The sequence below is a fragment of the Suillus subaureus genome (genome assembly GCF_016647635.1).
Source record: "Suillus subaureus strain MN1 chromosome Unknown BJ212scaffold_4, whole genome shotgun sequence".
NCBI lineage: Eukaryota > Fungi > Basidiomycota > Agaricomycetes > Boletales > Suillaceae > Suillus > Suillus subaureus.
The window spans coordinates 1,424,122-1,445,158 of NW_024538560.1; the positions used below are offsets into that span (position 1 = coordinate 1,424,122).

Genomic DNA, 21,037 nt, shown 5'->3' on the forward strand with positions numbered 1-21,037 from the left:
CCTATTGGTTCGAGACCAATGCGAGAAGAGACCTTGGTCGACTGATCAGTGACCGAGAAATTGTATTAGTTACGACAGGCTGAACTGTGAAAGTAACCGGCGGGCAGGCACAACACGAGAGGCGGGTAATAGGAGAAGGTCATTCTTGCGAAGACGCCCGGGAGCAGCGACGCCACTCTACAATATACTTTCATAGAACGTGTTCAAGGGAAATCGAGGCAAAAAGGGTGCATGCGGTACTGCTCTTGCGGAAGGAAGTGGCTGTTGCCAAGTACAACCAGACCTGATCCGCGCACCCGGCTTTCTAGTAGAACTTGCCAGCAGCAACCAGGGCATGGATGTTGGCAGCGAGAACCGTCCAGTTCAGGAAAATACATTCATGAGTCCAACTGGAATGGGCGCAGTGAGATGCAGAACCTGGCATGACTGTCAGTCCAGTTTGCACAGGAAAATCTTGTGGGTGGTGGTACTACTCCCCGAGAAGTTGAGAATACGTGTAACAAGAGTGTTGGATCGTGGCTTGATTATATGCTGTATCAATAGTTCGTGTGGATAATCTTGTGTGTATATAGGCCTGCCAGTATGTCTCGTTGCGCGTCTATATGGTCGCCATACTCATACTTGACAACCTGTAGCAGGAATCAGCTTACAGTGATAAGGAGAAATCATGCAATGGAGCGTACCGAGAGGGTAGTTGCAAACCTCTCGCAGGCCAAATGATTCCAGCAAGAACGTAAAGCTGGTTCTCCCTCGGGCTGAGGTTATGATATTACCACGGCCAACCAATATTACACTCAAGCGATCACCCCGGCCTTGGTACGGGATCAATACGAGAAGAGACCTCGGGTCGACTGATCAGTGGCCGAGAAATTGTATCAGTTAGGACACGTCGAAACATAGTAAAAGCAGCCTCGGCACCTACTAAATAGGACTCCTAAAAGAAGCGCTGAAGATGTTGCTAAACCGTATGCAGGACACCACGTGCCATCTACAGCACAGCAGACATGAGAGTTCAGCGATAGTAAGTATCTTACAGAAGATCGACTACTCACCGTAGCATATGTAAGTGATTGCTGCTCCCTCAGTGTTCCTGCTAACTGAGACACCGAACAAGATTGAATGGTGGTTACTATTCACAAAGCATCCCCCAAAGCGCCCGCCGAGCCCACACGAAAGAAACCACCTTTTCTCGAATTGACGCTCAAGGGTCACGAAGGAGCTGTGAACGACGTAGCTTTCATCCACGGTACCCGTCTCCTCGTTACCAGCTCCAAAGGCGAGAGTCTTCGGGTGTGGGATCTGGACACGGGGAAACAAGTGGGTGAGCCCTTGTTGAGACACGATACCGGAGTCTTTGCAGCATCCCCCGATGAGCGTTGGATTGTGAGTGAGGGGAATGGAATGGCGAGTCGCATTCACTCCAGATGGTCTCCGTCTCGTCAGTGGAAACCACAATGACATCCGAATCTCAGATGCTACCACCAGAGACATCATCAAAAAGTTTGACGCACACACCAACAACTTTGAATCATTAGCCATTGCTCCCAATGGCACCAAATTTGCTACCACTTCAGTCGACAAGACGACGCAGTTCTTTGACCTGACCAATTTCGAACCCATCGGCGAGCCACTCGAGCATCCTCGTGCCGTCTACTGTGCGGCCTTTTCCGAGGACAGCCAGCTCATCGCGACTGGCTGTTGGGACAAGCTCGTTCGCACATGGACAGTTCCTCTGAGCGAGTCAGAGAAGGAGCCCCAACAGGTGAGCAAATTCTCTTCTTGTGTCGTGCTTCACATTGACCTGTCATACAGTCCACGGAGAAATTTCTTAAAGTACGCCTTCACGCTCGTCGTCTTTCATGATCCCAACTTCAGTCCTGCAGAAAACAATCCCAAGCACACAGCCTCGCCCAAGACGCGCTCCAATACAGACTAATAGGTTCTTCGATGATGTAAGTCCGCATGATCCAGTGGATTCGATGCACGTCTCATCATCATTCGATAGTTTGATCCTGGACACCACAATCGCGCTGCTACCACCACGCGCCACGCCGAAGGGTCCAAAATCAAGAACATGATGAATCGTCTCTTTTCTCGTTCCTCCGCTCCCCAAGGCCTTACCCCTCGCCCACGCAGGATTCCCCTCGTGGACGTCTTCGCAACACGAGGCAAATATGTATGTCTCCCTAACCTTTCGACATCCATCTCGTAATGTTGATATTGTGTCTCAGCGCACTGCTAATGCCCATAGTGGTAAACGACATCTGGCGAGGCCGCTACATCCTCCTCGTCGGCAAGCCCACGCTGGTACATCAAGCAGCAGTACGCCACCAGCAGGGACATCCGATGTGACCAGTGGAGCCACCCCAGCAATGTTGCAGACCGGAAGTACCAGTGCAACTACCAGTGATAGACCCCTTTCTCCATTAGGCGCCGAACATGTTCCAGGTATTAGCTGCTTTGCAGTTCTTACAAAGTGCTTCCCGCGTCTTTCTCGCACTCGACAATCAAATACTGCTATCCCACCCACCCGCTAAGCAGCCTCTCCCTTCCGAACCTTTTCGTTGGAATACATTCAGCTGTCGCATGTATTTCCAGATACTTATGCAATCCAATGTCACTCCCGATAAATGTTCGCTATCGTACTCTGATATACAGCATCCATGAATGTTGGGAATGTTATTTTCCCTTCGTATCCCCTATAGGAATTTGAGGACAACACGAGAGACCTTGATGGTTAATACAAGTAGAGTCAATGATGATTGAGCCACATGCCTCGGGCGGGTTTCAGATTTGCGCTCCTCGCCTATGAACATTTGAACAACAATGGCATGCTCTTTAGTAAATATAGCTGGCATTCGCTCAAATTTAATATAATACCTCCACCGAAAATAATAAATCTACAAAGACTGAAATAGGACGCACGACTATCTACGTCTTTTTCTTCTTGTGTGACTTCTTGGGTGCTGGCGCGGGAACAGGAGAAGGTGACCCAGACTCTTGTGGCGTTTCATCCTTCTGCACATCATCTATTCCACGCTTCTAATAACCAACGTCAGGATGTACATTGCGAGACGCAGTGATCAACATACCTTGCCCCGCGACCCGCCCTTCGGCTTCACCTCCTCCGCCTGCCTTGCCTCTGCCTCCTTCTCGATCATGCCCAACAATGTATTACATCTGCGCTGCAGCTCCTGTGGGGTCCGGCTCTTGAAAAACCAATCAAAGCGGAATACAGGAAACTCCATGATATCCTTCTTGATGCGTTCATAGATGTCGTCCGCGCCCATCCCGTAGTGGTTCAACCGGCACAGGAGATACCTATCCGCTTCTTCACTGTAGACCTTGCCTTTCGTAGTCGGGTAGTTGAGCTCGAGCTCCTGCATGGGATAGCGCACCGACGCAATCTTCTTTGCAAGTAGAAATTCAAGATTTGACCGTTTGTTCCGCTTGGCTTCACCTTCGGCGATACGTGCAGCAATTCTTGGATGTTCTTCATTCAGAGAAGTCAGCCGAGATTCGTAAAAATACGACTGATCGATACGCTTACCAGACAGTTCCTTCCAGTGCTTCTTGAAGTACAGGTAGTACTTCTTAACCTGTCTCCAGTCCTTGTCCTGTATCTCCGAAGCTAATAGATCATAGTCATCCGTCCTACACGTACGTCAGTAACCTACCTCACGGAAAAGCAGAAAATACAATACCATCCAAAATTCTCAAGCGCGCGGACAAACTGCTGGAAGTCTCGTCTGCTCCAATCGTGGAAGCCAGCCTCGGTGTACTTCTCTTTCAGTGTCTGCTCCTCTTCTGTCAGCGGTTCGGCGGTATCTATGAATTCTTGCGCAGCTGCACGCTCGGCTTCAAGTTTCTCCGGCGTGTCGTCAGGTCCTGATTCACGAAGGGTAGCTGTGATACCATTTTGCCTCTGGTTGCAGAATGAATACTAAGTAGAAAAGTGACAATAAAGAACATACCTTGTGCACGGCGAGTTCTCGTTCCTGGAGTTGAGCCAGAGCGGGGTCGAAAAACTGGAAATCTTGTCTACAGGGAGACGTTAACTGTAATGCAAGGGCAGGAACAGAAGTTTCATGTACATTTGAATTTGCTTGGGCGCACGAGGAAGTTTTGGCGTCTTCTCCGTCTTCGACGGACCAACCCGAAGCGTCTCCTTGTAATAGTTGTCGACAGAGTAATTGGCCTTCCGTTCACGCTTCGAGAGAGATAGCATATTGAAGTTGAGGCCCTTTCGCTGAATGATAATTCGTAGTTCAGAACACTCGAAACCACATCAAAATTGAAATAAAAACGTACACCTGGCCGGAAGTCTTCGCCTTCCCACTGTTGCACAGTAGCATCGGACTTGAAATTATTGAGGTCCTCAAGATTGAGGCCTTCATACTTGCTATTGAGCTCTGCCGTACGTTCCTCACCGCGTTGGACAATAGCATCAATGTCATCGTTGATGAGGAATCTGATTGGTAGTGATCAAGAAATATAAAACTTGTGTAATGCCAAGTAACTCACGCGTCAGTCGAGTTGATGAGTTTCTCAGCGCCGTGCGTGATCATTTCGAGCAGCTCATCCTTGCTGGCAGCTGCACCCAACCAGTGAGCGCTTTGGAAGAAAACTCCTGATCAGAATCTTACCCTTTGCTTGTTGTTGGCGACCTTGTTGGATAACTAGCTGGTCGAGCCGGAGTTTCTGCGCAGCACGCTCAAGCATGCGCTCCTCAACGCTGTCCTCGGTGATGAAGCGGAAGACGTAGACTTGCTTAGTTTGGCCAATGCGATGCGCTCGATCCATAGCTTGCAAATCGGCCTGGGGATTCCTGCAAACGGATCAGCACATCGGAGGGATACAAAGATAGACAACAAACCAATCGCTATCGTATAGGATGACGATGTCAGCGGTGGTGAGGTTGATACCCAGACCGCCAGCGCGTGTGGTCAAAAGGAAAATGAACTTCTCGCTGCCGGGCTTGTTGTAATCGTCGATAGCTAAGATTCGATCGTCATGCGCTGTACTACCATCGATACGACAATACTCTGTTGAACGAACCAGAAGTCAACCCAAAAGACGGCAACTTTGAATGTTACGTACTGAAACCCCTGAACAGGCAATAATCTTCAAGGATATCTAGCACTCTGCTCATCTGACTGAAGATCAATACACGAGAACCCTTCTCATTCATGGACTTGAGAAGTTTGTCGAGGATAATCATCTTGCCCGAGTTTTCGATGAGGTGCTCATCAGTCGTATACGGAGGACCGGGTTCCTGAGTTGCTAGATTCAGTTTCGAGTGTCTAAAAGAGATAACGACAGACGTACTGCGCCGTCGAACAAGTAAGGGTGACATGTCACTTTACGCAACTGCATGACCATGTTCATGAGGCGGGTCTTGCCCTCCTTCTTTCCAGTCAAGCCTTTGAATAGGTGAGATGAGTGAACTGAGCAACGTCAAGGAGTAGCATACCATTGACAGCATCTATGTCCTTTTCAAGCACTGAACGGTACCACTTCCGCTGCATCTCCGTCAGGCCAACGTAAATATTGATTTCTTTCTCTGCGAGTAAGGCGGCGTCAACGCAGGCATGTATCTGTATCAATTGAACATACTAGGCAGAAGATTCTTCTCCACGTCGGACTTGACACGCCGCAAGAGGAACGGACGAAGAATTTTGTGAAGAGCTTCCACGACTTTCTTGCTCTTATCCTCCTCCCCCTCCGCACTATCATCATCCTTGTGCAAGAAAGAATCCAAATCTGCATAATCTGAGAATATTTCAGGGCAAATGAAGTTCAGAAGCGCAAACAGTTCCTTGAGGTTGTTCTGCAGCGGCGTTCCTGTAATAAGCAGACGTCCGCGGGACATGAACGCGCGGACTATCTGAGCGAGGATGGAATCGACATTTTTGATACGGTGCGCTTCGTCTATTATGATGTATTCGAAAGAGAATTTCTTGAGTGCCGACTTTTCGATGAGACATATTTCATACGAGGTAACGCAGACATCGAAATCCTGAGGGATGAGCCGATTAGCGATAATTTCTGCGCGTTCTTCCTTTGAGCCGGTCAGAACGACAACGTTCACATCCGGTGTCCATTGTTCGAACTCGCGAGCCCAGTTCTGAAGGGTGGATTTAGGGACAACAATCAAATGCGGACCACGAGTATCACGATAATGTTTCAAGTAGGAAAGGAAAGAGATGGTCTGCAACGTTTTGCCAAGACCCTGTATGGTTCAGTGAGTATTGAAGTGAAATATTAGGAGTTATAACACCACATACCATCTCGTCGGCAAGGATACCGTTCAACCCATTGTGGTGCAATGAGACCATCCAATTGAGTCCTTGAAGTTGGTATGTTCTCATCGTGCCGTTGATGTCTAAAATTATGGTTTAGCGTGGCTAGTCGTGGGTTGGACGACACGTACAACTCGGCGATTCTTCAAAAACATATGGTTGGTCATCTCCATCCGCAGCAAATCCCCCGTCATTCAACAACTCTTCATCTTCTTCCTTCTCAGACTTGCGATGACGTGCGTTCTGGTCGCTACTCAAAATATTAGTCGGTGGTTATACAGAAGAAACGCGAATGACGCACGCTCCCTTCTTTCTACCCCTACCCTTCGGCTTCGGCTGTGAGTCCAATAAAGCAGCATATTGTGGATCACGAGTTTTCTACGGGATGGTGAGTAGAATATGATGGGACCGGCGTGATATAACGCGCCTTGATATCAACAAAATGCTTGAAAAGATCTGTCTGGCCGAGAAGATACGAATATCGTTTGACAGCATCGGTAATCTAAAGTGGAATAAGAAAACTGCCTCCTCGTAGTCGCGCGCACTCACTTTCGCTTTGTCCATTTCCTGTCGTTTGACGTGGAGTTGACTCTCTTCAGCTTTGCGTTTTCGCTTCTTTTGTTGCCTCTCTACGGTTTGCTGGATTTTTGCCAGTTTTGATGGAGATGAGCTGCCAGCGACAGGTCCCTAATTGAACACATGGGGTGTTAGAACCGGGGATGAACGTGATGAGGCAATGTCATAAACGCGCCTCCTGCTCCTCATCACTAACGAGCTCATCTTCCTGGGCACTCATGCCTTCGTCGACGTATTCGCTTTCACCGTCATCCACCCCCTCGCTTTGCTGAGAATTAAACACGGTGATTCGATTTCAGTACGGAGCTAGAATAGGGCATGCTGGCTGCTAACCTGACGCGACACGATGTTGCTGGGGACGAAGTCGCTTAAAACATCCTCATCCATTAGGTCCTTGAAGGCGATCAGCTCGTGAAAAGATGGTAGAAAACTCGACGTACGGCCATTCGTGTATTTGCTGTGGTGGTTTAGGTAAAGACAAACTTGGAGCGGTTACTTAAATAAGGACTTGAAGCTTGAAATACCGACAACGGCCAAGACGCGGCACGATAACCCAATTTATCAATCAACTTCACACTGTGTCTAGACTATGAATGATACTCAATCCGAAAGCAAGGAAGTTTGCATCTAAGCTCCAGCACCAGTGCTAGCACTCAAAATATTTTTTCACTGAGGTGACCTGAAGTAGATCTTATCGTCTTCAAAGTTTCTCACACGACTTCAGGATCATCCTGCATCATCCGCTTGAGCTCGGTCTCCGGAGCCCTCGCCTTGAATTCAATAAAGGATGGCTGGTTCTCTCCCCTCATGAACCCCATGTCATCCAACGACTTCGTAGCATCCAAAGTCAGACGGAAGGCCCAAAGAATCAAGAGAGAGGTGATGAACACCGATCTGCAGCAATCAAGGTGAACATGGAAGGTCATATGCATAGAAGGGAACATTTACCTAGTCGCAACGTGTTGACCGGGGCATACACTTAAAATAACGAGTCAGTCAAAATTCGAGTGTCCAGAAAAACGGTTGTTTACCGACGACCAAACCCGAAGACAAAGAATTTAAGATCGTCCCCAAGGCGACCTTGGTCATTAATCCAGCGTTGAGGCTTGAAAGCATGAGGTTCTGGGAAGACTTCTGGGTCTCGAGAGATGGACCTGATGTATTATCCGTCAGTCCCGTGTTACTTTTTATCTTGAAGGACCAACCAATGATGACCGATTACCGTAGTTCCAGCCGGAATGCAATAGTTTCTCTGATGGACCAGATGATCATTCTCACAATTAGTTAGTCAGAAAATACTTACCCAAACCACCTCCTTGGTCGTTCGGTGAGCCAATCCTGCCGTGTGTTGTGAACTTCAAGTTTAGGACCGACAATAATGATACCCACCGCTGGGAACCAACGGTCTCCATCTCAAGGCCTCAGAGATGAAGGCATGCAATTGAGGGAGGGATTGTTCGTCAGCAAAGGTCGGTACTGCGGTGGAGACATCCTTAAATCGATACACCTGCAATAGGAATCGACCTACCTCGATGCCTTCCTACGACCACGTCCAGCTCTGCTTGGACTTTAGCTTGCTCGTCGGGGAAACATGCGGCTGCCATGAGCACTGTGCATATCGCCAAAGTAGTCTAGGGCCTTCAATTCATATGTTGAAAAATAACGATACAAGACACCTTACCGTATCAAATCCTGCTGCATAGAAACTGCCGGCCAGAAAAGCCATCTCTGTCTCTGTCAAGTCATGGGGTTGGACGTTTTCCAGCATATATTTCACGAATGAAGGGCCGACGTCCACATTGCTCTGCTGCGGAAGGATTCAAACACCGCGTGAAGATTGGCGAGTCAATGTATACCATTTGCTGTTTTACGCGGTTCAGCTGGCCGGTGTTGAGCTGCCTGTTCCTCTCAAACCCCCGTTTCAACTCTTGGGCATACCAAGGAAGGTATTTGAGCCACGGGATTACGTCAACAAGATAAGCACCAGGGCGCAGGGTTTTACGAAGTAATTGAAAGTTCTCGCGGATAAGTCTGGCTTCAGGATCAGTAGTAGATGTAGGAGTGGTCTTTCCGTATGCAACTTTCGTAATCGTTGTTGCAGCATAACTTCAAAATACTCATGAGTAACACACTGTGATACAATAGGACAACGCTTACGTTGCCGCATGGTTCTGGAAGTTGGCTGGATCTTGAAGGATGTCGAGGACCATGTTCTTTGCGTGTGACATCTGCAGGGGCTGATATTCCTCAGCTGATTTAGGCTGGAGATGCGTATGAAGTGCTCTATATCACGTTGGAAGATTAGTTTGGAGCCATTCGTGCAGCGTCGCGGGAAACGAACGAACCTACGCATCCGACGCCACATGCTCCCAGCAGGTGTGAGGATGACGGAAAGTCCACCATTAAGAATTTCTCCAGCAGCAATGAGGCGAGGGCGATCAGCTAGTGACCCTCCCTGCTTCTCCATGATATCTACAACGGCCTGCAATATGCTGAGCCCAGACATGACAAGTTGGCTTGGAGGCACTCACGCCATGACGGCCGATAATAACGATTTTCTCAGTTCCTGATCGAATGGTGATTAGAGGACCGTGCTCGTCAATCCATCCTGCGACAGTGAGAAATGGGCTGAACGGCGATGGCACACGATGAACATCAAAGCAAGGAGTGAAATGTGAAACTTTACTTGCGAGGGGATATGAAGTGTCCCCGAAGTCTCCAAGTGAAGGGGGAGGGTGGAAGAGGGAGATCGCTCCCTGATTTTGGGAGGAAAGCCCAAGAAATCACTCCTACTACCCCAAGACAAGCTGCAGTACCGAGGGCAAGCTGGGTGTTGTTAGAAACGCGCAAGTCAGGCAGCTGCAGCATGATTGAAACACAAGGACGGCAGGGAACTGGTGGTAATTTGAGTTATGAATGGTCTTGTAAATACCGCGTGCCAATCATATAATTATTGATCCCTAACGTCTTCGAAACGTCAGATTCAGCAGCTGACCGCCGATGAGAACGGAAGAGTGTCTCTCACGTCGACACATTAATACGTTAGACCTAGGTTGATAAGGCAATGTCAGCATCCGCGCCACGCGCTGATAACACTGGATTTTATAAGATGTGAATGAACCTTGCTGACGATGATGGTCGGTCATGACTGCAGCAGATGGCAGAAGTCGCAGACGCCACAGAGATTACTGGGTATGCGACAGTGACATTCAGATATGATTGCTGTTGACTCTGAATGTGGATGGGTTGGGAATAGTTCATTGTCTTGCTTGACGGAGCGACATGGTATCCTTTACAACTTAGTATATTGTCATGCCACGCAAGTGTTTGAAGTACATGAGCACCGACTACGTAGCAGCAGTAGCTGCGCGATTGAGGGATCCACGACACGGAGCCTGTAACGACAGACGAGCACTTGTTGAATGCGAGAATTGTATGAACCACGAAGTTTGCGAAGAGGAATGTGGGGAGAACAAGTACTGAGTCAAAGAGATGTTCGCCAACACACCGAGGAAGCAAGGAAGCTGGTTGAGTGGTGTCCTAAAGAGAGGAACGCCAGAAATACAATAGAAAGAAGTGGCGACTGGGCCATAGATCGATTACATACCATCATGCAAGACGGACGCCGATACACGATTTATAAAGATGTTTACCCACCAAATTGCTACGACTGGGTCAAGGAGGTCACTCTCGATATAAGGCTCGGAATCAATAATGTTGGATTGCGTAAGCTGAGCTCACACCTGAACCAAATTTCGCCACGACTGTATAACAAACCTGGTCACGACAATCTAGACAGAAGACTCGCAGTATCTGTGTACCCGGCCGAACATGCAAGTATCAGGTTTGGTTTTTGGAATTCCTGCTAACATGCTGAACTGCAGGGCATCTGTCACCGTGCAGTCTAATGAGATTGCTAAAGCCAGCTTACATGTCGCCCTTCCGTGGTACACGCATTTGTACACCATTCCATTCCTCTCGCTCTATCCGCTTCTCGCGTATGCATATTATATCAAGTATGATGACTGGTTGAAAAGCGAGGAGTGGACTTTCCTGGCTTGTGTATCTCTGGGCGCGGGCCATGCTTTAAGTTTCCTGGTCACTCGATGGAGTGCTGGCGCGAAAGCATGGATAACAACGCGAAAGGTGTGCATTTAGGTTTGTAGATTTAGACAACATCCTCATATATTCTAAAGGCGCGGTCTATCGAGGATGCAGACTGTATACGCTTGGTTCCTCACGTCCATCGTGGTCAAGGCGAGATTGTCCCACTGCTCAAGGGCGTTCCATCAGAGCCAATGTCCTACACATTCAACTACCAGCGAGATACTTATGTTGTAGCCGGCAAGAGTCCCGTCGTGTTTGCTCGCCTTCCGTACCCATCCACCCAGCGCCCACCACTGTCTACCTTTTTACAGCCCACTGGCCTTAATCTGGATACAATCCCACCCTTGAAGTCACTATATGGCAAAAACGAATTCAACATTCCGATCCCCTCTTTCTCGGAGCTTTTCGCTGAACATGCCACAGCTCCCTTCTTCGTTTTCCAAATATTTTGTGTCGCACTCTGGTGCCTGGACGAGTATTGGTACTACAGCTTATTCACGCTATTCATGCTCGTCATGTTCGAGTGTACTGTTGTCTGGCAGGCGCGTTTTTTCCCCTTCCTGTTAACAACTCCGAAGCCAACCTCGCTTGTAGCGTTTGAAAACTCTGACAGAATTCCGTACGATGGCTGTCGCTCCGTATCCCATTCAATGCTACCGGCATTCACAATGGGTTACCATCCAGTCTGACGAGCTTCTCCCTGGAGACCTTGTTTCTGTTGGTTAGTGTCATTTATCCGTTGGCGATATTATTTCACTGACGTGTCATCACAGCGCGACAGCAGTTTGAAACGGTAGTTCCTGCTGATATTCTCCTTGTCCAAGGCACATGCATCGTCAACGAAGCTATGTTGTCAGGAGAGTCTACGCCGCTACTCAAGGAATCCATCCAGCTTCTCGATAGCAGGGACAAACTTGACGTCGACAGCGCGCACAAGAACGCAGTCCTGTTCAGTGGAACGAAGGTGCTCCAAGCAAGCCCAACGGGTACGTTAAACACTTATAGTTTACTTCAACATTGTCATTTGCTCTCAGGTCAAGGACAAGTTACTGCAGCAACTCCGGATGGTGGATGTCTAGGACTTGTTTTGAGAACCGGTTTTGGCACAGCCCAGGGGCAACTTGTGAGGACGATGATATTCTCAACTGAACGCGTGTCTGCGAACAACCTCGAATCGTTCCTATTTATCGGATTCTTGCTCATCTTTGCGATTGCCGCTAGTTGGTATGTTTGGGTGAAGGGTACGTGTACGTACTATCTTGTGTACCGGTCACTAATCACAAGCATACATAGGCATCGAGCGTGATCTCAAAAAGTCCAAGCTCTTGCTTGACTGCGTACTTATTATTACGAGTGTCGTCCCCCCAGAATTGCCTATGGAGCTTTCTTTGGCCGTGAATGCATCCTTGGTTGCTCTATCAAAATTCGGTAAATCAAGTTTCATTTTCCGTAATAATTTATCTTACTATTTTTATCAGCCATATTCTGCACCGAGCCATTTCGTATCCCGTCCGCTGGTCGCGTTGATATTTGTTGCTTCGACAAAACAGGAACTATTACCGCAGAGAACCTAGTCTTAGAGGGTGTTGCTGGCATAGAGTTAGTATCCCACATCTAATCGACATCTACCCTTTAATATTCACACAATTCTAGCGGCTCAGACAAACTGAAGCTTGTGGACGTCAAGGACACCGCCAAGTATACTACCCTATGTTTGGCTGCCGCACATGCACTCGTTCGTCTCGATGATGGCACGGTTGTTGGAGACCCAATGGAAAAGACGACGTTAGAAGCTCTTGACTGGCAGATTATGAGTGGCGATCAAGTAGCGCCATCTTCTGCCAAGTCGCCCAGTGCATCGAGGGTTTTTATTCGGCGCCGTTTCCAATTTTCGTCGGCTCTCAAGCGCATGTCCACCGTGTCGAGCTTGCCTAGCGGCAAGGTCCTCGTCGCTGTTAAAGGTGCACCGGAAACGATTAAAGGCATGCTCGCGGAAGTTCCAGAATGGTACGATGTGACATACAAGTGGTATACTAGGCGTGGCAGTCGTGTTTTGGCATTAGGAACGAAGGAAATGGGGACCATATCGATCGACAAGGTTAGTCATAGTCTGGTAACTTCATTCGCATTATTAACGGTTAATGGTTGCTATAGATCAATAAATTATCCCGCGAGGATGTTGAAAGCAGCCTTACGTTTGCAGGATTTTTAGTCTTCCATTGTCCTCTCAAGCCAGATGCTATTGAAACACTCAAGATGCTTGCCGACTCGTCACATAGGGTAAGTCGTTGGTCCGCTATGGAACTTCACTTATCGCAGAACAGTGCATTATGATCACTGGCGACAACCCATTGACGGCAGTCCATGTCGCGCGTGATGTCGAGATCGTCGATCGCGACGCGCTGATCCTGGATTTGCGAGAGAACCCCGCACATGAAGCAGGTGGGTTGACCACCATTGTAGCCAGTACGCGCAGTAATATTTGGCATAGATTTGGTCTGGCGCACTGTGGATGAAACTAAGATTATTCCAGTGGATCCGTCTCAGCCTTTGGACCAACGCCTCTTCGACGAGTACGATATCTGTGTTACCGGTGCTGCCATGAAGCAGTTCGAATCTCGTCCTTCATGGAATGACCTGGTACAAAACACCTGGGTTTATGCTCGTGTCTCGCCTACGCAGAAGGAATTCATCCTTACCAGTCTTAAGATGCTTGGTTACACTACGCTCATGGCTGGAGACGGCACCAATGACGTCGGTGCACTCAAGCAGGCTCATATCGGCGTAGCTCTTCTAGATGGCACACCCGAGGACCTCCAGAAAATAGCGGAACATCAGAAGGTCGAACGGATCAAGAAAGTCTACGAGAGCCAGCTGAAAATATCGGCAAGGTTTGGACAGGTGCCACCGCCTGTACCTCCTGCTATTGCACATCTCTACCCAGATGTTGTGGAGGCGCAGAAAAAAGCTGCAGAGAATTTACAAGTCGCACGGCAAAAGAATCCGATGGAGAAGGTGACGTCTGTTGTCCTTGTGAGGGTTGGCTGGCTGACAATATTTTAGTTCGACCTTGCTTCGATTACTGATGCTATGTCCAACATGGAAGGCGATGAGGATGTTCCTCAGATCAAACTTGGAGACGCTTCATGCGCTGCACCATTCACATCGAAGCTGTCCCACGTCGCTGCCAGTGAGTTTACATAATGCTTATCATCGAGAGTGCCTACTGAACTTGGGAACAGTTACCCATATTATCAGGCAAGGTCGCTGTACTTTAGTCGCCACCATTCAGATGTACAAGATTTTGGCTTTGAACTGCCTGATCACTGCGTACAGCTTGTCGGTTCAGTATCTCGATGGTATCAAGTTTGGTGATTATCAGGTAACCGTTAGCGGAATGTTGATGTCCGTCTGTTTTCTCTGCATATCTCGAGCTAAGGTGTGTTTCTGCTTGTCTTTTTTTTTGGCCGTACTGAATGTTCGACAACAGCCAGTTGAAAAACTTTCCCGGGAGAGGCCGCTAGGCAACATCTTCAATCTCTATGTGCTATTATCTGTTCTGCTCCAGTTTGCCCTCCACATTATTTCGCTCGTTTACATTACGAACTTGTCGCATATGCTTGAGCCGTAAGTCTCGATCTCATTCATTCTGAAAATATACTGAGTCCTGTACAGAGCTGGTGTGATTGACCTCGAGGCGAAGTTCGAGCCCAGTCTCTTAAACACTGCCATCTACCTTCTGGGTCTCTCTCAACAAGTCTCGACATTTACTATCAACTTCCAGGTAATTCATTTCGCCGAGGATGTCGAATTTGATCCATTGACGGCATGTCTTATAGGGTCGCCCTTTCCGTGAGGGAATTCGCGAGAACTCGAGCTTGTACTGGGGGCTTGTCGGTGCTAGTGCTGTTGCATTCTCTGGAGCTACGGACTTTATGCCCGAGTTGAACCGATGGCTACAGATTGTTGAGATGGAGGGACTGGTGCGTCATTTTCCTGATTTTTAGCATGAAATCTTACGGTCGCTCCCTCATCTGTGTAGTTCAAGGTGAAGTTAACCAGCGTCATGATCGCCGATTTTGTTGGTTGTTGGGTGATCGAGAAGCTCTGCAAACACCTGTTCGCAGATCTCGAGCCAAAACCGCTAGTCACCCGGGGTAGGGAACGAAGAGAGGCGAGACGAAGGGAAGAGGCTAGACTAGCAGATGAGGCAGCCACAGAGAAGAAAGCACAGTAAAGACGCTGCACATATACTTGTAGCTAGAATCCCCACGCAAAGCTTTCAAGATCATAATATCATCTTAGACATTTCCAAGTGAAGTCGGAACGACGTGGGTGACTTTAAGCTCCGCCTGAAAGACATCCCAATTGGTGCAGATAGATTATACTTTGGAGTGACGTTGCAAGCACTCGTGTTCAGGTCAACTCACAGGCAAAACAGCCGCGTCCTTGTAACTTTTATTCGAACCCGTACGGTGGTGCCGAGATGCTCAATTTTGAAGATGTCGAAGAGCGGGATGGTTTGTTTCATTGATATATTGCTTAAATTCAGTTGATATTTGACTTTTGGTTTCAGGTGTTCGTCTTTCGTGGAATGTATGGCCCTCTTCTCGGATAGAGGCGACCCGGACTGTGGTCCCGATATCAGCGCTTTATACTCCATTGAAGCAACGAGAGGATCTTCCTCCAGTATTATACGAACCCGTGACGTGTAAACCCCCTTGTCGTGCTATTCTCAATCCGTATTGGTGTGTCTCTTCTCTTCTTTCCTTAAATTCTACTATTGAAGCGCCATGCAGTCAAATCGATATCAGAGGCAAACTATGGATTTGTCCGTTTTGCTTGACCCGCAATGCTTTCCCCCCACATTATAAAGATATCTCTAACACCAATCTACCCGCCGAACTACTTCCAAAGTACACGACGATTGAGTACACGCTATCTCGTCCCGCTCAGGCTCCACCCGTCTTCCTCTTTGTCGTCGATACCTGTCTAGATGCTGAAGACCTCAAAGCGCTCCGTGACGCCCTTGTCGTCAGTCTCAGTTTGATCCCACCATATGCATTAGTTGGTCTCATTACGTTCGGCACAATGGTATGCACACTTATTTGTTCTTTTATCGTTCAAGCTTATTCCTTTAACTACCAGACACAAGTTCACGAATTGGGCTACGCAGAATGCAGTAAATCATACGTCTTCCGTGGCGGCAAGGAATACACGCAGAAACAGATTCAGGACATGCTCGGACTCAGTACGACAACCCGCGCCGCACCCCGCGCTGGCCAACCCATGCCCCAACAAGCTTTTGGAGCTGCTCGTTTCTTACTTCCTGTCCAACAATGCGAATTCCAACTCACTGGCATTTTGGAGGCACTCGCTCGCGACCCTTGGCCCGTTGCTAATGACAAGCGCGCTTTACGTTGCACTGGTGTGGCTGTCAGTGTAGCCGTTGGACTCCTAGAGGTGTGTATATCAATTGCGGTGAGAAGAATGTACGGGTGACAACACATCTCAGACGACTTTTCCTAACACGGGCGCACGCATAATGGTTTTCGCAGGTGGACCTGCAACGGAGGGTCCAGGCATGGTTGTCAGCAATGAACTCAAGGAGCCTATCCGCTCTCATCACGACATCGAACGGGACAGCGTTAAGCACTACAAACGTGCAGTAAAGGTTTGTCCTAGATCAATAAGACAATGGCGATGGCATCATAGTTCGCTTTTCTTTTAGTTCTATGAAGGTCTGGCGAAGAGGGCGTCCAACAATGGCCACGCTGTCGATCTGTTTGCTGGTTGCTTGGATCAAGTGGGCTTGCTAGAGATGAAGTCGTTGCCAAACTCGACGAACGGTGTCATTGTCCTATCCGATTCGTTTGCTACGTCGATCTTCAAGCAAAGCTTCCTGCGTATGTTCAATAAGGACGACCAGGACTTCTTGCAGATGGGTTTTAACGCGACGTTTGACGTACAGGCAAGTCGCCTCGCATACTCCTCTACATGACTTTTTAACTCCAACTTATTTAGACAACGAAAGAACTGAAGGTTTCTGGCCTTATCGGACATGCAATCTCCGCCGGGAAGAAATCTGCTTGCGTTGGCGAGACGGAAATTGGTATCGGTCAGACGTCAGCCTGGCGAATCAACTCCATTACTCCTAGGACATCTGCTGCCATTTACTTCGAGGTCGTTACTCCTGCGGGCCAGGCATTGTCTCCCGGATCAAGGGGTCTCATTCAATTCGTCACTCATTATCAGCACTCGTCTGGGCAGATGCGTTTGCGTGTTACGACAATTGCTCGAAATTTTGCAGAAGCGAACTCTCCTAGCATCGCTTCTTCCTTCGACCAAGAAGCCGCTGCCGTACTTATGGCAAGGATAGCAGTCTTCAAGGCTGAAATAGACGACTCACCAGACGTTTTACGTTGGCTCGACCGCATGCTCATCCGTCTCTGCCAGAAATTCGCAGATTACAGAAAGGAGGACCCTGTCAGCTTTAGACTATCGGATAATTTCAGTATTTATCCACAGTTCATGTTCCATCTACGGAGAAGCCAGTTCTTACAGGTGTTTAATAACAGTCCCGATGAGACTGCATTCTACAGGTCTGTACCACTGCTGTGCGGCACAATATTTGGATGTTAAAAAGTCACCTGACAGACATATTCTTAACGAAGAAGACGTCAACAACTCATTGATCATGATTCAACCCACTCTGATGTCATACACATTCGATGTCGAGCCCCAGCCTGTCTTGCTCGACAGCGTCTCTATCAAAGCCGATGCCATCCTCCTCCTCGACACCTTCTTCCATATTCTTATTTTCCACGGCGAAACGGTTGCCCAATGGAGGAAGGCAGGTTACCAAGATCAGGATGGGTACGAGAACTTTAAAGAGCTGTTGGAGAACCCTGTTACAGATGCTCAGGTGCGACAGTTTAGCTTGTGCTTCTAACTCGCTTTGACGGCCGTACACACAGGACTTGCTGGTTGACCGTTTCCCTATACCACGTTATATCGTCTGCGACCAGGGTGGCAGTCAAGCTCGATTCTTGCTATCGAAGCTCAATCCGTCGACGACGCACATGTCGACATCGATGTATGGTACTGCACAAGCCGCGGGCGCTGGCCAGGCGATCTTCACCGACGACGTTAGCTTGCAGGTTTTCATGGAGCACCTAAAACGCCTAGTAAGGGTTTCTTTGTTGCTGGTACTTCTATGTGCGCGCTTACGAGGGCCTTTTTCACCAGGCTGTGGGTGCACAAACAAACTAGATTGCTGTTTGTCGACGGTTAGATATCGGTTTGTGCACTGGACGCTGTTTATCGTTCCGCGTTCGAGTTAGCTTTTCGATTATAGTAATGTTGGTAGTCTATCGTAAAATGTCCATTTTTCTGATTTCGTTGTCCCGATGATTTGCGATGCGGATGCATACTGTTTGAGGTTGTCTAGTCGGGGACAGACTCTGGTTCCTGGGTCAGATTGATCGGACTCCATCTTGTGTACGAAATGACCTGAATCTACATACTTTCAGCTGTGTATCCCTTCCTTTGCGTGTTCAACGCCATGTAAGTTTCTAGTAGCAGTTTCAAACCTTGCTTTGGTTTCGTGACTGAAGTTCTGGCATAAAGATAACGTGATCGATGGAGACGCGTTAAGCACGTGCCACGACGCTCTCTAATCATCTCTAACGGTGTTAACCTCGCGATGCCCGGACATACGCCGCATAGAACACCTCTTAAACGTGTCTCCCAAGGGTCTCTCTTCGCTCTCTCGCGATCAGGTAACAACCCTGATGCGCCTCATGGCCTTGGCTTCATCGAACCTGTAATGGCCGAGCTGGTCGACGAAGTTGAGGCGCTGCAGGCGAATGTAGAGGGCCTTAGGAACCTCAGCAACTCTCTGAAAATATTCAATGAGAGTTTCGCAAGCTGGCTATATGTCATGGACATGAACGCGCTTACGGTGGACTGGCCGCAGGTGAGCCCTGGTGCTTCACGATGATCGAGTATGTCGACTGATCTCTTGTTAATCTGCCAGGCTCCAACGGACGCGTCGTTCCGGCTGGCTAAGCGACGAGCAGGTGCGTTGTGTGATAAATTTATTATGCGTTTCAGATGATATATCTATTAGAGGAAAACGCCCGTTTGGCTGAAGAAGCTGCTCTGAAAGCAGCATCAACCGTTCCTCCGCCGCCAGACTCAGAGGCGGACAAGACAACATTCAGCGAAAACCAAGAGTTTGAAACGACGTACACAACGAATGCTACGACAAGGAATACTTCTACCAGCATTGCGAAGAGCACATCGACAGGTATTCCCAAGAAGAAGGCTAAACCAAAGCTCACTGCGAAGGAGAAAAAGGAACGATCGGTGAGCACTGATACATAGGTCACTCTCTTCTCGATTTTTGATCGTCCTTGCAGCTTTCACTCGAGAAGATAGTGATGTCTCTTCCCCTCGAGTTTCGGGGTAGTGATCCGGCACGTATACTCAATGATGGTACGAGACTGTTTGTTGAAGGATAGACGCTCTAGGGTCTTCGACGTAACATGGAATCTGTAATAGAATTCATGATGGACAGCGATGGACGAGGCATCAAACGTGAGTAATCCCTCTTTGTTGTAGTATACATGTGCTCACTAGTCCTTGCACGCAGTCATCGAGCTCATCAAACCTCCCGATCTCAATCAGGCACGTGTCAACAAATGTTTGATTGCTTTAGTGAACCGGAAGATTGTCCAAAAGGAAAACAGTACTGTACTGGCACAACCACTCGAGCAATGACGGACTCTCCTAATCTTCGAACAGGGTACGGTACTTTACCATTGGACCGGATTATCGTGAGATCCAGTGTGGTGATGTGTGGATGCTCTCCAACATCCTTGGCTCTCGCGCCGTTTCGGATTTCTGCTATTTTCGTTTCTTTTTGCAGTGGCTGCGCACGACTTGTTCAATTCCACCAATACGAGTGATGCAAGGAGCCTTTCGGACACCAATGATGGTACTGCTGAGAGATTCACACCCCTTATTGCGACTGCAGTAGCGCACCTACATCCGAGGTGGTTTAAACCGTACCATTAATACCTTGACCAGATCGGGTCGTAGGGGTTGGGCTGCTATGCATTCATTGGAAATTCATTAAACAAGGTTTGAACGAAATGCTTAATCAATTTGGTCCCCGACAACGCTTGTGTGCGTTAACGTGTCGGCAACACGGCCATGGTATGGATCATAGACTCTCCATTACTTATCTCCAACACATTCATCTTTTTCACGGACGTATCTCTAGATGCGAATCCCTCAGGGTCTTGTCTCATCATCTCAGCCCTGATGTAATCCCTACATCATTTTCATGAGAACGGTATTAAAGGAGTAATTTGGTCTTCATGTACCTTGTCAGATGAATACCGGTGTCACGAGCAATCAGCTGTTTGATCATTCGAGGGCCGAGCTTCTTCTCCGGATCTTTCGACATCTGGGTGAGCACGAGCTGTCGTTTAACCGTCTCTGGCAGCTGTCGAGTGGTCACACCACTTGCATAGAGACCCAGAGCTCTTCGTCTGCGAGCTACCGAGCTTTCACTGAAGTACACCATTACTTATCAATGTAAAGAAGAGCGCATAACACGCGTACCTCAGCTTAATCCCATGCTCGTCATACAGGAGTTGACTTATCTTCTTCTTATCAAATATTTCTCTCCGTTGATAGTCATACAGAAGCTCCGTAACCTGATTGTCATTCTTCGGGGCTGCAGACCGTGAAGACAATATAAGGAGCATTAAAAGGGCAGATACGTACGACAGTCCTTGTATTGGTTCCTCCCAGTTGGATTTCGATTATGTGGTTTTGTCAAAGTTGTTACGGAAGGACCTGACATGAGTCGAGAGCAGAAATGTTAAAAGAGTCAATAAGTAATTGGGATGCCCGCGCTCGAAAGCAGGCGACACCTTCTACATGTGCGATGACCGTTATGCAACAAGTTGACCAGGGCTCAACCCGAATTTAGGTTCAGCTGGTGGTTGTTTGGCAACGGCCTCTGATCCAAACAACTG

At 48.3% G+C, this 21,037-nt stretch overlaps 6 protein-coding genes across 6 annotated transcripts; 3 read left to right on the forward strand and 3 right to left on the reverse strand.

The window, feature by feature from the left end:
- Window positions 1-2,931: 2,931 nt before the first annotated feature.
- On the reverse strand, window positions 2,932-7,265 carry BJ212DRAFT_1444793 (SNF2 family N-terminal domain-containing protein; the record flags this gene model as incomplete). Its single annotated transcript, XM_041338005.1, has 20 exons — window positions 2,932-3,042; window positions 3,093-3,493; window positions 3,551-3,654; window positions 3,705-3,925; window positions 3,975-4,041; window positions 4,095-4,249; window positions 4,312-4,471; window positions 4,525-4,594; window positions 4,647-4,828; window positions 4,877-5,045; window positions 5,101-5,275; window positions 5,329-5,423; window positions 5,474-5,563; window positions 5,617-6,232; window positions 6,288-6,385; window positions 6,434-6,552; window positions 6,604-6,680; window positions 6,730-6,804; window positions 6,852-6,941; window positions 7,212-7,265. The coding sequence occupies 20 exons, from the start codon at window positions 7,263-7,265 to the stop codon at window positions 2,932-2,934; spliced, it is 3,129 nt and encodes a 1,042-aa protein (XP_041197862.1).
- Window positions 7,266-7,408: 143 nt separating this feature from the next.
- Window positions 7,409-10,124, reverse strand: BJ212DRAFT_704042 (cytochrome P450). The gene is made up of 15 exons (XM_041343865.1): window positions 10,000-10,124; window positions 9,904-9,926; window positions 9,565-9,845; window positions 9,410-9,506; window positions 9,224-9,360; window positions 9,036-9,161; window positions 8,735-8,984; window positions 8,560-8,685; window positions 8,407-8,509; window positions 8,268-8,354; window positions 8,182-8,216; window positions 8,084-8,130; window positions 7,910-8,032; window positions 7,827-7,856; window positions 7,409-7,772 (listed from the first exon to the last, which is right to left on the reverse strand). The coding sequence occupies exons 3-15, from the start codon at window positions 9,744-9,746 to the stop codon at window positions 7,589-7,591; spliced, it is 1,527 nt and encodes a 508-aa protein (XP_041197863.1). The 5' UTR covers window positions 9,747-9,845; window positions 9,904-9,926; window positions 10,000-10,124; the 3' UTR covers window positions 7,409-7,588.
- Window positions 10,125-10,489: 365 nt separating this feature from the next.
- On the forward strand, window positions 10,490-15,296 carry BJ212DRAFT_1574374 (uncharacterized protein; the record flags this gene model as incomplete). The annotated part of the gene is made up of 18 exons (XM_041342108.1): window positions 10,490-10,722; window positions 10,763-11,024; window positions 11,075-11,527; window positions 11,580-11,706; window positions 11,759-11,971; window positions 12,020-12,226; window positions 12,279-12,413; window positions 12,464-12,584; window positions 12,639-13,083; window positions 13,140-13,265; window positions 13,310-13,427; window positions 13,477-14,000; window positions 14,049-14,175; window positions 14,228-14,424; window positions 14,476-14,612; window positions 14,661-14,769; window positions 14,825-14,968; window positions 15,028-15,296. 18 exons carry the CDS (start codon window positions 10,490-10,492, stop codon window positions 15,220-15,222), a joined length of 3,873 nt encoding a protein of 1,290 aa, XP_041197864.1. The 3' UTR covers window positions 15,223-15,296.
- An 88-nt stretch (window positions 15,297-15,384) lies between these two features.
- Window positions 15,385-18,305, forward strand: BJ212DRAFT_1326802 (uncharacterized protein). The gene is made up of 10 exons (XM_041334618.1): window positions 15,385-15,505; window positions 15,562-15,733; window positions 15,785-16,079; window positions 16,134-16,448; window positions 16,501-16,659; window positions 16,717-16,956; window positions 17,010-17,587; window positions 17,643-17,927; window positions 17,963-18,172; window positions 18,234-18,305. The coding sequence occupies exons 1-9, from the start codon at window positions 15,472-15,474 to the stop codon at window positions 18,162-18,164; spliced, it is 2,280 nt and encodes a 759-aa protein (XP_041197865.1). The 5' UTR covers window positions 15,385-15,471; the 3' UTR covers window positions 18,165-18,172; window positions 18,234-18,305.
- Window positions 18,306-18,690: 385 nt separating this feature from the next.
- Window positions 18,691-19,829, forward strand: BJ212DRAFT_1444797 (uncharacterized protein; the record flags this gene model as incomplete). Its single annotated transcript, XM_041338006.1, has 7 exons — window positions 18,691-18,963; window positions 19,024-19,066; window positions 19,141-19,355; window positions 19,409-19,465; window positions 19,520-19,586; window positions 19,642-19,742; window positions 19,794-19,829. The coding sequence occupies 7 exons, from the start codon at window positions 18,691-18,693 to the stop codon at window positions 19,827-19,829; spliced, it is 792 nt and encodes a 263-aa protein (XP_041197866.1).
- A 221-nt stretch (window positions 19,830-20,050) lies between these two features.
- Window positions 20,051-21,016, reverse strand: BJ212DRAFT_704212 (uncharacterized protein). Its single transcript, XM_041343866.1, has 4 exons — window positions 20,784-21,016; window positions 20,619-20,733; window positions 20,378-20,566; window positions 20,051-20,324 (listed from the first exon to the last, which is right to left on the reverse strand). The coding sequence occupies exons 1-4, from the start codon at window positions 20,860-20,862 to the stop codon at window positions 20,183-20,185; spliced, it is 525 nt and encodes a 174-aa protein (XP_041197867.1). The 5' UTR covers window positions 20,863-21,016; the 3' UTR covers window positions 20,051-20,182.
- Window positions 21,017-21,037: the final 21 nt, after the last annotated feature.